The sequence below is a fragment of the Polyodon spathula genome, chromosome 7 (genome assembly GCF_017654505.1).
Source record: "Polyodon spathula isolate WHYD16114869_AA chromosome 7, ASM1765450v1, whole genome shotgun sequence".
NCBI lineage: Eukaryota > Metazoa > Chordata > Actinopteri > Acipenseriformes > Polyodontidae > Polyodon > Polyodon spathula.
Window position 1 is genome coordinate 8053320 of NC_054540.1, and position 14340 is coordinate 8067659.

The following is a 14340-nucleotide window of genomic DNA, read 5'->3' on the forward strand; positions in this document are numbered from 1 at the left end:
TATTATTTAACCCAATTTATATTTAACCCTAAAGAGTAAAAAATGCCGATGCATTATTTGTTCATTTGATTTGTTGCTGACGAAATATAACTAGAACAGTGAGCTCAGAGAAAATGTGTGGAGTCAATTCTCTGAAGCCGAAGAATGAATGTGCCGGGGTGATGAAATTCCTTTAGAAACTCACGCCATGGAAACAGAACTCCATCTCACAGTGATGGGAACAGCCCACTGCATCACCCGAGCAGACGGTTCAGTTGTCCAGCCTGTCAACCTTGTGGCCTTTCATAGACGAGAATGCTGAACTTTAACATTCATTTTAAGAATAATGGTTAAAGACTGCCTGAATATATTTCACATGACCTTTACAGAGTCGGGTGATGCAGTGACTCATCCTGTTTGACTTGCAATAGGTTCCACCCAGCGTTGGGGGTAAACAAATGAGACAAGGTCGGTAATGACATTCAGTAGAACTTTTACTTCTTAAATTGTTTGATATATTAAAATGTGTTGCTAAGGACTTTCACAAAGTAGTTTAACTTTCTCTATTAAAGAGTAAGTAGCTTCTAATTACTTTTTATTTTTTGTTATTATGTTTGCAATAATTCTAAGTGAGACCTGGGGCTACATAGCAAGGCGAAGTGCATGACAGGACGAACTCATTGAGTTATTTTGTTAGCTACAATCTCTTTAGCAGTCGCATTATATAAGAGCTGATAAGCAATTTTCAATCAAGTTGTACATGAACACCAACACTCAAGCATCAAGTATCACAGGCCTCTCATCAGAGTTGTTTCAGGGAAGATGATTTAGCCTATACAGTACTTTGCATGTTCAAGTTATTTTTTAATCAATGCTTTGCGTATGAAAATAAAATAAATCTATTCACAAATCAAATCTAAATATTACAGCACACTGTCTAGTGTCTGCATAGTAACTGCTGCAGTTTGTAAACTGGCTCCATTTTTACAATTACAAGTACAGAAGTAGGACAGACAGAAACCCTGAAGTCCTAACTGGAGATCAGAAACACAAACCAATTGTGAGTTTGAACTTCGCCCCTCGTTAGATTTGCCTTTCCTTGATCTTATTTTGCATCCCATAACTTCTTCTACAAAAGTGACCCTGTTACCAGTAGCAATGATTCTGAGAGACACTGGAATCAAAAACTTGGTCTTTCATACACTTTGTTGTCTTTTTGGTTTGGTAATCAGTTCAATACACCACTAGCATTAGTCAGGATAACTCATGTGAGTCAATACAAATCCAAGATGATGTGAGAAAGAAGTTCTCTCCCAGGTAATCAAGATGCATCCTCTGGTTGTCTAGATGCATTCTCTAGTTGTCTAGATGCATCCTCTAGTTGTCTAGATGCATTCTCTAGTGCCGTTTCTGCCGTGTCTGGCTGTGGCTGTCTCTATGGTCATTTGTTTATCCAGACTGTACTGTGCTGTTTTATTGCAGGGTAACAGCATTTCATTCCAATGAAAGGGAATAGCTGAGAGACTTTTATATAATATAAAGTTAAAAGTGGTGGCATTTAGGTCAGTTGCCGTTTAGATTATTAAAATAGACCCTACTAAAACTAATTGGTGCCTAAAAAGTACCATCGTTCCACTGGTTGTTATATGAGGATAAATTCAGTTGGAAATGCAGCTGCGTTTGCATATGAATGCATCTACATTCCAAGACCTAGTCAAGGTCACTAAACTCAGCAGTCTGAAAAGGAGGATTAAACAGAAAAGTAGCATCTTAGGAATCTGTTGCAAGTGAACAAACAGCATTCTGCTCGAAGTTAAGGAATGGCAAAGTAAAAGCCATCCATGTTGATTGATGGCCAGTTGGATTACAAAAAAAAAGGAAGACTTAAGCTCTTCATTTGGAGATTAGTCAATAAAGATTTTGGGTTCCAATTTCTTTGGGGATTTTAGGCTACTGTAAGCAACACCAAGGGCTAGTTGTCAAGAATAGAAGACCTCCAAGAAGAACAGGTGCTTCCGTCACTCTAGAACTCAATCAGTGCCACTGAGTGGTACACGCTAAAGATGTCATATTTTAAGTGATATATTATATCTAACTTGTTATTCTTAAGAGGTACATAAGGACCTTTTTATTTTATTGTGTTTCTTGTTCCCATGTGTTGCTACAACTATTTACATAAGGTGTATGTATTGTTTAATTATTATTATTTTGGTTTTTACAATTTGACCACTTTTTTAAACATTTAAATTGCATTCCCTGCCTTAAGATGGCTTCCTACATACCCGCATGGACCTCTCAGAACTACATTTCCCATCATCCTCCTGTTCACATATATAACAGATGGATTTACCAATGAGCAGGAGGATGATGGGAAATGTAGTTCTGAGAGGTTCATGCGGGTACATGGGAAGCCATCTTGAGGCAGGAAATGCAATTTAAAAGTTTAAAAAAGTGCTCAAAATAATAAAAAAGAAAAAAAAAACACAATACACACACCTTACATAAACAGTTGTAGCAACACATGGGAACATGTAACACAATAAAATAAAAAGGTACTTATGTACCCTTTAAAGACCAATAGTATATTACTTTTTGAAGGAGTGGAGCCCTGGCTACATTTCAATACAGAAATATCCCAAATATTACAGAACATGAGACAGGATCAACGTATGAGGAAAACCTTAAGAAACTTCTCTGAATATGTATGTTTGCGTTACCTGCGTAAAACCATCCTTTTGATCTTACAAGGATCATGTGTACAATTATATGAGATTTATAATAGGAACAGGAAATTGAGGGATTCTCTGGAAAAAACCTGATACTGTATACTATAAATTTCAGATTCAGTTCATTTTGCTTAATAATATCACTTTTTCTGGGAAATAAAAAATGACTACATAACCCACAAACATTTCAGTTTTAAGAAAATTGCTAACAATCAGATATTTCCAGGGCACCCCTCAAATCACCTCTTTTTACAGAGTTGAAAGCAAAATAATTTGTGGTTAATGTTGTCTTTTACACTTTAGGTTGGTGCAGTGTTGTGCCAATTACAGAAGCAGCTATGTAAAATGTGTCCAAGTGTCTCTTCTACAACAAGCCATTTGGTTTGGACTTTGCTCCTATATAAAGTTGATGCACAAACAGCTCTTTTGTGTAAGGCAGAAGAGGTTAATAAAAGGACTCACCATCTTCACTGGTGTGGGGCTCTGTACCGGTATCCTGATCGACCTCCTCTAAGGTGCGATGTTCGCTGTAGGGACTATCGCTGTCAAGGACAAATATGAAATTACTCCTCTGAGAAAGGTCTTTGTCCTCTGAAAGATCCTCATTGTATTACAGTGTTCTTTCACTGCAGCAGGAAACATGCAAGGCTGCCATTCTGTTATCCAGCTCTTAAGGTGGCAGCAATCAGAAGCTTGTTTGTCTTAGAAAAGAAGTTTACCAAATTATCTCTTTTGAGCTATTTAAAAATGGCGCATCTAGATAAGCCTTCAATTGAAAGGTCACTATCTTTTTTCACTTTAAATAAATGCTATATTGCATACATCCTTAAAGGACACATAATATTATTTTAATTTATTACACAATTAATTCTTCCCAAGGAAAAGTGACGTGACCCCCTCCTGTGGTACAAGGAATCTGTCAAGGACAAAATGCTTGTACCTACTGGTTGAGCCAAAGCTGAAGCTGCATTGCCATTAGTGTCTGCTGGTATAGGTGGCTCAGCTAATATTTGAAAAAGGTTTCCTATCGCAGCGAAAGATAAAACCATCAGATCAAGAAACTCTGTAAAATCCCAAGTTAAGAGAGGGCAGTCAAACTAAGACATAAACTAAGGGATTTTGTGTATTCTACAACGCCATGACTTTTCCACTACTGACATTAAACATTACATTTGTTTTTGAATATCTTGTGAATAGATGAGATAAATCTGCCACTTCTACAGTGATTACCACATGCTGAGACCATTAACTTTTACTGACACATAACAGACAAAGAGAAGGAGATGTGATACCTTTTATTGGTCTAACTAAATAATAATTATTCACAAGCTTTCAAGACCTCAAAGATCTCTTGTTCAGATGAAAGTAGGAAAGAGAGACTGATGTTTACATTCAAAGGTTGCATCAGAACTTTAACAAAAAGTTTAAAGTTTTAAAGTTCTGATGTAACCTTTGAATGTAAACATCAATCTCTGTTTCCTACTTTCACCTTGAGCAAAGGTCTCAGATAGTTGAATGACAGCCCCTGAAGAGAAGCTAAAGCATGATTATTATCAGAAAAGGTTGTTTGGAGATCTCACTGGACGCAAGGTCATGAGAGTTACCTAGCAATGGCTTCCATCATACTTTCTGTGCCACCTACAACAACTGCTGCTTGTTCAAAATGACTGAATCAGGATCAGATTAGAAAAGTGTGACTAAACCGAGAGTGGTGTGGTTACATAACCTTTCTACCACAGAAGGAAAACCTACTGTAAAAACAAACATGTCTTACCAGTAGTCGTTCCCAGCCATACACTTCTCATACACAGGGCCGTCCAGCTCCTTGGAATCAGGGTAAATTGTTTCATGGTGAATGATGATGGTTTTGACAATTTCATTCACATGCGCCTGGCAAGAGACCTGATCTTGAATGTCTGGCACGGGCATCAAAGTGGGACCAAAACAAATTGCCAGATTATAGGGGTCCATCATGTTTTCATCACTGTACTGAGACAAGCTACGGAAGACACAGAAGAACATGCCAGCAAGCTTTACAAAAGAACCGTTTGTGAACATTAACAGTGGGGGACAAACAGGGTTCAGAAAGGGTTTCTCACTGCACCTTGTAAAGGCTGTCTGATTTAACAGACATGTTTCCTCAGATACATTTTGGTATATCAATAGGTGTAACAGATGAACACTAGGTGTGAACTGGCAGCATGCTATTGGATGAGTGTTTTTGTTTATTTATTCTCACCAGCAGTGCCAGCAGCACATCACGTGACACAACACAGTTAACTGATTTTATAATAACCCTGTATATATTCATGTATTGCTTTTGCACTTATTTGCATTTTGATTCAGATCTGCGGCTCTCCAGTATTATTCACTATCTAGGCTTGATCCTGGACTGATGACAATACTTACTGATTAAGGAAGGAAAACAGGTATCTCATCACTATGAGGACAGACCTCGGCAGTGTAATAAGAAGTTTGCGGATGTAGAGAGCCCTCTCATAGAGATTTTCTATTCCTGTAACAAAAAACAGATACAATACTTTTAATAAGTACTGAAATATGCATTACAACACATGGGACAATTTCAATTCTGAATTGCTGTTAACGTCTGTGTAAGGAATACAATATGTATTTTAAGGAATAAACTAAACTTCACATTTAGATTTTCAGCCTTATTTATTTTACTTCCAGATATAACATTAAATACAATGTGGAAAGACATTTTAATGTTGTGTGTGTGAATATTACTGAATAATGTATCTAGCACAAACACAAACATATATAGGCGGCTGTGTGGTCCAGTGGCGAAATAAAAGGTCTTGTAACCAGGAGGTCCTCTGTTCAAATATCAACTCACTCACTGTGTGACCCTGAGCAAGTACTTTAACCTCCTTGTGCTCTATCTTTCTGGTGAGACGTTTTTGTAAGTGACTCTGCAGCTGATGCATAGTTCACACACCCTAGAGTCTCTGTAAGTCGCCTTGGATAAAGGTGTCTGCTAAATAAATAAAAAAAATAAATGATATAGCACATATGCTATTCAGTATACCAATGTTGCATTTTAAGTTGTTATGTAAATAATTCATTAAAACATGTTACTATGTACAGATCCCTTGTTAACCTAGTATTAATATTAACATAAAACCAAAGCCTTAGCACTGTGCCACAGTATTATAAAACTTGGTGTGTTTTTACAGCTCCACACATCCAGGGTACATGCTGCTAAAAACTATTTTTCTTCTCTTATTTTTGTAGGTATTCCCTCCCATGTCCAGAAATTAAAAGGCTCTTTTTATAGAATTCAGCCTCAAATATTTCCGACATTATTACATGACTTTCAAGGTAAATTTAGCAGCAACATAATATTTTTTCAGACAAAATCTGGCTGACATTCCACTTTGCCATTCTAACTATTTAATGACAACTACCCACCTGAACAAGTCTTTTCATTGATATCCAAAGGTTGTACTTGTTTATACACTACCCTTCTACTAGCTTAGGAGACTTGGTCCTGGTTAAGCAGCTGGTAAAAATCCCTTTACTTTAAGTTTTAAAGTCAGCTGATACACTCATAAAATAACCAGTTTGTTGTAATTTGTTCCAATTCCCATTTCTTAGATGGACACAAACTCAAAAACAGTTTCTGGGATTTTCAACATTTTACAGGGTGGCGAACTCAGGAAATTAGAGCTAATGTTTTTTTCCCACTGTACATTAAAACATGTTTCTGTTATTAACAAGAGTGTTGTTTATGTTTAAAGACTGCTTTTTTCACTGTGTGCATTTTTCTCAACTGTTTCTAAAAGAAGGTTTTTGAGTTGATTCTTAGTGAAACAGGGTTTAAAAAAACAAAAACAAAAAAAAAAAGATAGTGGATTCAAGTTTTGAGTTAAAAATGTTAACTATCCACCCTACTAACTGAATGCCTTCCCATGTTTTCCCCTCTTTTTGTTGGAAAGTCAGCTGCACATAATTAAATCCAGAACTGAATAGAAGGTCACAATCACTGGGGTCTTATCATTAACATGTGCCTTTCCATAAACAACATGACAAGTCCGTTCAAAGGGACCCTGTTGACAATAAATCAAAATGTGCGATAGAACAACTGCTTTGAATGTATGTCATGCTGAATCACAGCTGGTGAAAATATGCCTTTTTCTGGAGTGCCGTGTGCTGTAACACCCATCAGGCAGTTCAAAAACAGTTAATTTACACAAGCAGCTGCTGCCACTTGCCCAAGACTCTGAATGGAAAATGTTTCAATTTTCATTTGTAGTGACTGCATCCGATTGGTATCAGTGCACTGAACCTGAATGAATTGTCTTGTTTCTAAGACTTCCTGGGGGTTCCCCATTAAAAAAATGTAATCTACTCCAGGAATAGTAATCATCAGGAAAGGACACTGAAGAGATGAAATGCTGCCAAAATACAACATTTGAAATAATCAGAGAAACAAACAAAAAAAAAAAATTGAAAAAGAGGTTCTATCAGCACAAATATTCAGCACGGTGATACTGAAAGTAAGTTACGGTAACAGACATTTCAACATCACTTACTGGGTTTCCCTTTTTCTCCCCTTTGGGATATTTAGTGCAACATTTCCTGTTGAAACGGCTCAAAATGAAACTGACCCCGTACAGCACAAATGTAAATGTCCTGTGATGATAACAATTAAACTAGCAACATCTTAGTTTCCGGAAGGGAGAAGCTTGTAACACTTATCCAGTTGGGTAGGAATGAAGTACAGTGAGGTCAAGTGACTCATCAAGAACTGCACAGTAAGTAAGGGGTTGGGCTGATTCTGAAAACCAGAGTCTCCCTGGCACTGCTCATTAGACAGCCTCAATTAAGCCTCAAAATTATACTTACCGGTATCCATTTCATCACCCCGAGGCTTACTCAGTGTACATAAGACCTATTTACTTTCCAAGCACTCTTCCTAAAATGTTATTAATATATGATAGGAAGATATTAATGACACAAGAAATCTCAACGGCCTTGCACCGTACGGTCGTGTAGCAATTGTTAGTTGGATTTTCAGGCCCAAAAATTGTGTCTTGCTGTGCTTCCCAACTGTCTGGTGAATGAAAGATCCGTACTTTAAAAGTCTATAATGTTCAACTGTATAACAACCATTGCTTTTCTGTTAGAATTCACCATGCAACCACTGAAGAGCAGAAAAACATGGGAACGTAAAACTCTTTATGTGGTAAACAGAGGCTGGGCAAGAACCAACTACCTTCCTGTTCTCAAGCAAGCGTCTTCATCACTGTACAAAATGACTGCTCTCTCTGGGCAAGTGTTATTTTTTCCAAACCCAAATCTCTGCTTTGCAGGATCCATAGCAGAAGTGCATCACACAGCATAAAACCGCTCATTAAACCTAAGCTACCAATAAACTAACACTACTGGTGATGTTGTGTATGATGTCAGGCATCTTACTGTATCAATATTTTGGTGGTAGGTTTGCAAGCTGTCGTAAGTGCTACTCCTTTGTACAGTAACTGAATGAATGGGTCAAAAAGACAACGGAAATCTGTGTAGCTGAATAGCAGCATCCTGACTTACCATACCAGCCAAAATGAATTATTTGAGTTCCTCTGTCAGGCAACTCAAGACAGTGTCACCACAGAAAAATACTCAAATAAATAACATTATATTGTTAAGAGTGACTTACTGATACAGGAAATTAAATCATGAAATCTTTCCTTGGGAAAGAGTGGGTTTTCCAGACATCTGAAATAGAGCTTCAGGACTCCAGCCACTGAGTTAATATCATGGTTATTTTCACCGTCTGTCAATGGATCGTTACCTAAAGAACAGCAAAATAAGGAAATTGATTTTATGCAGTGAACAGCAAGAATTACCAAATGACCAAAATAAATGCATTGAAAAATACATTTCTTCTAAACACATTTCAACTAGAATTATACTTTTAAGTTTTTTTGTGGGCACTAGAAAAAAGTGAGCGAAACTAATTAATTTAAGAAAGACCAGGGATTGCATTAACAGCTACAGTATTTGAAGTCCATATAGAAGCAATTAAGTCTTAAACCTTCTGTGCTACAGTATTTGTTATCTTTGGGGAAAAAAAAAATGTTTATAGATTATAGCAATCAAAAACTAAATCATCTGTGACAGGATTTTACTAGTTTTTCTTTCTAGCTGAATTAAATTCAATTACTCACCTCTCTCAAATGAATTTTTAATATCATTGACTTCCACTTGTGACCCTGACACTCGGAAAATCCCTTGGTGCTGCAGACCTGGAATGGGAATACCAGAAGTGAGGTCTAATCCAAGTAATAAAAAAAATTGGTGTGATTCAAAGGTGTGATTCAAAGAAGGCTGAGAACCCCTGGTGTAAGATATATGTTAACATTGCCAAGCTTACCATAAAGGTTGATAAATCGAATACAGCTTTCAACCACCCGAGGAACAACCTGTCCCGACTCCTTCAAAAAACAGAAGTAATAATTAGAATGAATGACTGTTCTTCAAAACAGAAAACACTTTAAAACACATCAACACAAAATTCCATTATAACAGCGTCCTCGTTTTTTATGTTTGTTAGCACAGCATGCTTTCAAAGGAATGTTTGCAAGATCTACAGATTTGCAAGCGTTGCTCAGTGATTTTATCCTGTTTTTCTTGTCTTTCATATCCCCCGTGTATAATTCTCTACAGAGGCGTAGCATATAATAATTTTTATTTCGGAACACTTTGTACATCACATCATCTCTGAATTAATGTTCTGCCTTTGTTACTAATCTTTTTTTTTTTTTTTTTTTTTTTTTTTTTTTAAATATCAGAAGCAGCTCCCTGAGCTGATTGAAATAGCTAATTAGCTTCCCTTGGATGCTTGGGCCTTTTTTAATGGGAAAATAGTTTTGTTTATTTACTGTATCCCGGGCTGTGATAATGTTTTAAGTGGAACTGCTAATGCCAAATTTAGGGTGGTGACAAACTGAAGCATACGGCAGCAAAGATGTCAAGGTTAAACTGGTCAACTGAAAGCAACTTCTAGCTCCAACTTAGTAATTCTCTCTTGCATACAGCTAAACTCTTCCCCCGTTGCTTTTCTGATCTACTACACTCCCTGACTCTACAGAGCAGCCATGACAGCTACTTAATAATAGACCAAAATATTTCAGGCATTCTCGCTGGCCATCCATGTCAGTTTGACATGTGCTGTAATCTTCTGGACACATGTTATGTCACTATGAAGGGCCTTCTCTCTGGCATAAAGTAAAGTGAACACACTCTAGTCATATTCAGTGAGCACTGGACTTTAGAACTGTGTCTTAATTTAAATTCTACCCCCTATTCCATATTCACCACATATTTCCCTCTTTAGCTGTAGTAGATAATGCTCTGATCACTTTGCGAGACATGTTTGACTTCTACATACCGGTGTAAAGGCATATATATATAATATATATTATCCATATATATATATATATATATATATATATATATATATATATATATATATATAATATATATATATATATATATATATATATATATATATATATATATATATATATATATATATATATATATATATATAATAAAAACATGTTGTAGTGTAGTCACTAGGTATTAAGAAGCCCTTACAAGAAGACTTCTCATAGGGTAGGATGAACATTAAGACAAGACCTAGGACTAAGGTTGGAATTCAACCAAATAATACAGTACCACTTTTTTAATATTTTATGTATATATTAGTACCATTTTGAATTTACGGCAAGGGTTCCGAATATTTTCCAATGTTTAACTAATACAAGCCTGCACGGAATCACTCCCTGCTATCTAGCCAAATTGGTTGAGAATTCAGTGGTTTCAAAAGCTTCCTAGAATATCTGGGATTCTGTAACCTTCATTGTTTTTTATTCAGACTTAGATCCACTTTTTTATTCAAGCATTTCTTTAATGTGTAAAACGTATTTATTTTTTGTTTTTTTAACAAAAAATGGCTGTAAAGGAAAGCACTTTGAGATCATTGTATGACTCGCACTCTATAAAAGCAGAGTTTTTCATACTTTTGCTAACACAGTGGTGTGTTAAGGGTTGTCCTCCTGTGTGCGTCTCTTTTGTCTAGTATGCCTGCACCCCATGCCCTAGGTCTAGACATTTTTCCTGGAGTGGAAATTCTTGTATTGTTTTTTCTCTATGAGGGTGGTCGACAGGAAATACTCAATGCAAAACAGGAGTTCTGGTCAAAAGAAAGTGCAAAAAACAACCTGGACATAATCCCATTGTTGGCATGAACTCCTTTTACTTCAAAGTGTATAGTCTCTTGCAGTTGAAAATACATATTGTTTTTTTCATATTTAAGTCACTGTTCTAATGAGTGTTTCCTATAAAAAGGTTACCTTTAGTGGAAGGTAATCAAACAGCCCGGTTAACAGTGACTGTTTTCTATATAGAAGGTTAGTGTTTTACAATAAAATTGTGGGATACTGCAGCTTTAAGCTATATTCAGCAAAGAAAAGGAATATTGGTCTGATGTTTCCAGCATTCCATGTCTATCCATTATAGAAATTGTAGCTTACTGTTTTTTTTTTTAAATGATGCTTCCAAACATCAGGTAACAAAAATAGCAACGTGGCTTAAAAAATAAAGCGCTGAATCTGTATTATCAATACAAACATTTTCCTTTTGTTAAAATTTCAATTCAATAGCATAGTAGTACTACAGGATTAGTACTTAGTAGGAATTAGTGTTAAAGCGTTGATTATAATGGTAAAGCCAGGCAAGTCTGCAAGTAAAGACAGAAGTGTGGACCGCTCGCTTTCCAGAAGCACTGTACCTGGTGTCTTGCGTGCGAGTTCCTCCGTCCCCGGCTAGTTGCACAGTTAAAGTGGAAGATGAAAATACAGAGGTGAGATAGACAGCAAAAATAAAAACCAGAAAGCCACAGGCCAGAGCCCACACAGTTTCATTTATCAGATTAATAGTAAATATAATGCACTGTTCAAGCATAGGAAAAGAAGGAACTCAGGACCTCAATGAAATTCACATGAATTCCTCATTTTTCCTTTGACTACAAACCAGTCGGAATTTAGTGTGGGGTTGTCAGGTTCAAAGCCCCCTAATTAAGAACCCCACAGAAAATTTGAGTCTATAAAATCTAATAAAGTCAAGCGAAAACCATAGAAACTGGTGGTTGACGAGGTAGCAATGTCAATAAACACTAGTGTTGTTTTTCTTGAGTTCATTTTATTTCCTATTTTATTCACAAATACTATGGGTATAACAGGATTTTCTCTTTGCTCCTCTTTTACTCTGCTTGAGGTTCCAGCATTATATTGTATACAGCCCTGGGACAGAGGGGGGAACATAATGATCAGCCTCAACACGCTTGAGGGTTGTTTGACCATTATCATCAAAGGTGAGTGGGATCGACCTCCAAGATGGCCGCCGTCAGTACCTTGACAAAGGATTCCAAGTTCCCATTAAACAACTTAGCATTAAACAGGGAGCGGGGCCTAGGCTTCCTCTGTTTCTCAGGTTTGGGGGGAACATTTGGAGGCCTAGGAAATGGAACGGAGTTACATATATATTATCTTTTAAATTATTTTAAAATGACACACTTTTAAAATACACCATGAGACTGAAAAAGGAATAACAGTTTACAGTATTTCAACGACAAGCTTCTAACCCTGTAAAATAATCATTAATAACATTTCTTATAATTCTTGTTATGTTCTGGTTGCATTTTTAATAGTGCTTTCTATTACTACTGACAATTGTCTTATATTCTATTAAACATGCTTTACAAAACAATGTCAAAGGGCATTATGCAAATGTTACTTTTAGACAATCAAATCAGACAAACCAAATTACAATACAACTGGACTTTTAGAACTACACCAATGTCTCAACACATACTGATAATTTACAAGTTACTGTTGGGACCATGAATCCTGTGTTACCTTAGATTTGTCAGCCATTCCATTCTGTTTCACCAACTGTGTACGGCCTACTGTAGATTGTGTGCAAGGGGGCAATAAGGGCTTGGATATCTTTATTGTCCAAGTTCATGATGTCATATGAGTCTTCCAGAATTTATCATCGTTCTTGAGGTACTCAATAATATTTATGTTATATTTCTGAAAAATGTAAACTAATGCAATTTAATGGCACCATTGTACAGGCAGTCAGAGGTCTATGAGGCTACACTATATATGGGTTTCACATGGAAAACATCATCCCAAGCATTTAAGACTGCTACCGCACCGTGTATCTATTCAAAGGCTGTATTAATGAAGAATTGGTGGCCTGCTGACAGGTGCATTGATCTAAGGCCTTGGAACACCTTGATGCCAGGGATGTTTCAAATAGGCATTTCAACAGTAAATGTACTATTACATGCATCAATCTCCTACCTGGTTGTCATGTACTCTGCTCTGTAACCTAAGGGAAGAAATGAGAAAAGATGGATGGTTGAGAGCCTGGGAGTTTAATGTGGAGCTAGCCTGCTTCCAGACCCCTGCAGTACCATTCACACATTCAGCAAGGCATGTTGCTTACATCTGCCTGTATTGCAATCACTTTGTAACCAGGCTAAACAGTGCCTTTAAGTATAGGAATGATACCTTCTAACATTATCACAAAACGACAAGGGTAATCTATGGCATCTGTCTGGAACTACTTGTCAGGCCAACAGAGGAAGACCCAACTGCTGACGACCTAAACATTTATTATCATTGTAGCGGCTTTAAAAAAAGGTACCTATAATTACTGTTTTGTTTTTTAGGTACTTTTAAAAAGTCACTATGGAGACAGTGCCATAACATAAGCAAATCGAAGGCATGTAGTTGGTTTGTTTATAATTAATTAAATCACAGATCCAAACAGTAACTTATTGTGAACATTTGGAAGTAACTTGTGGTTGTTTATTGACCTTTAACTGCTTGAATGATATTGACCTACTGCTTGAGTGTGTTTGAGGCTCCTCAAGGTCATGCAGGTGTATTTTCTTTCAGTTCTAAATTAGCACCACACCACTTTTACTGGGATGCATTCTGTATGAAAGCTGTTATGCAAGTGATGTGAAGTAAAATCATTTCAATCTATGTGTTTCTATAAATTTAAAGGGGAATGGTAGCATTTAGACATAAAAAGCAGGGTAGAGTATCTCTAGTAGAAAACGGATTACCTTCTCCGAGTGTCCTTTTCAGTAAGTCATGCTTTGCCTGCAGCTTCGTGATGAGATTGCTTCCCTCCAGAAATTCTTTAAATTTCTGTGGAAAATTGGAACAATTATATCACATAATTAAAAAAGCACAACGCAAAGCACTCTGTCCCTTTATTAAGAAACACATGAGAAGAGGAGTAGGACTCCTTCACAGGGGGACACGTACCATGAAATAGAACTGTTCCGTCTCTTGCTGGTTCGCCCTTCTCTTGGCGATGCTGGGCTTGCTGAGGTACGTATCGGACACGGTCGATTTCACAGACTCAGTGGAGCGGCTGTGCTGGAAACACTCAGACACGTCGTAGTCCTCAATGGTCACCATATCTTGTATTGTCTGAAGTGTGGCTTCGGCGGTTTTCTTAACCTTCACAAAATGGATAAAGGCAATTTAAAGTAAAATATCCTGTGTTATAGATATAAAAAAAAATA

The 14340-nt window shown here is 36.8% G+C and overlaps 1 protein-coding gene across 2 annotated transcripts in view; it reads right to left on the minus strand.

The window, feature by feature from the left end:
- Window positions 1-14340, minus strand: part of LOC121318101 (SLIT-ROBO Rho GTPase-activating protein 1) — a 95995-nt gene that overhangs the window by 11593 nt on the left and 70062 nt on the right. The window contains exons 9-18 of one of the 2 annotated variants that reach the window (XM_041254393.1): window positions 14078-14275; window positions 13873-13957; window positions 13100-13127; window positions 12142-12244; window positions 9100-9160; window positions 8894-8971; window positions 8383-8517; window positions 5115-5220; window positions 4480-4704; window positions 3168-3247 (exon numbers count right to left, since the gene is read on the minus strand). In XM_041254393.1, coding sequence (XP_041110327.1) covers window positions 3168-3247; window positions 4480-4704; window positions 5115-5220; window positions 8383-8517; window positions 8894-8971; window positions 9100-9160; window positions 12142-12244; window positions 13100-13127; window positions 13873-13957; window positions 14078-14275 — 1099 coding nt within the window. Of the gene's footprint in view, window positions 1-3167; window positions 3248-4479; window positions 4705-5114; window positions 5221-8382; window positions 8518-8893; window positions 8972-9099; window positions 9161-11520; window positions 11555-12141; window positions 12245-13099; window positions 13128-13872; window positions 13958-14077; window positions 14276-14340 lie in introns of both variants that reach the window. The other variant, XM_041254394.1, reaches the window with a different exon arrangement.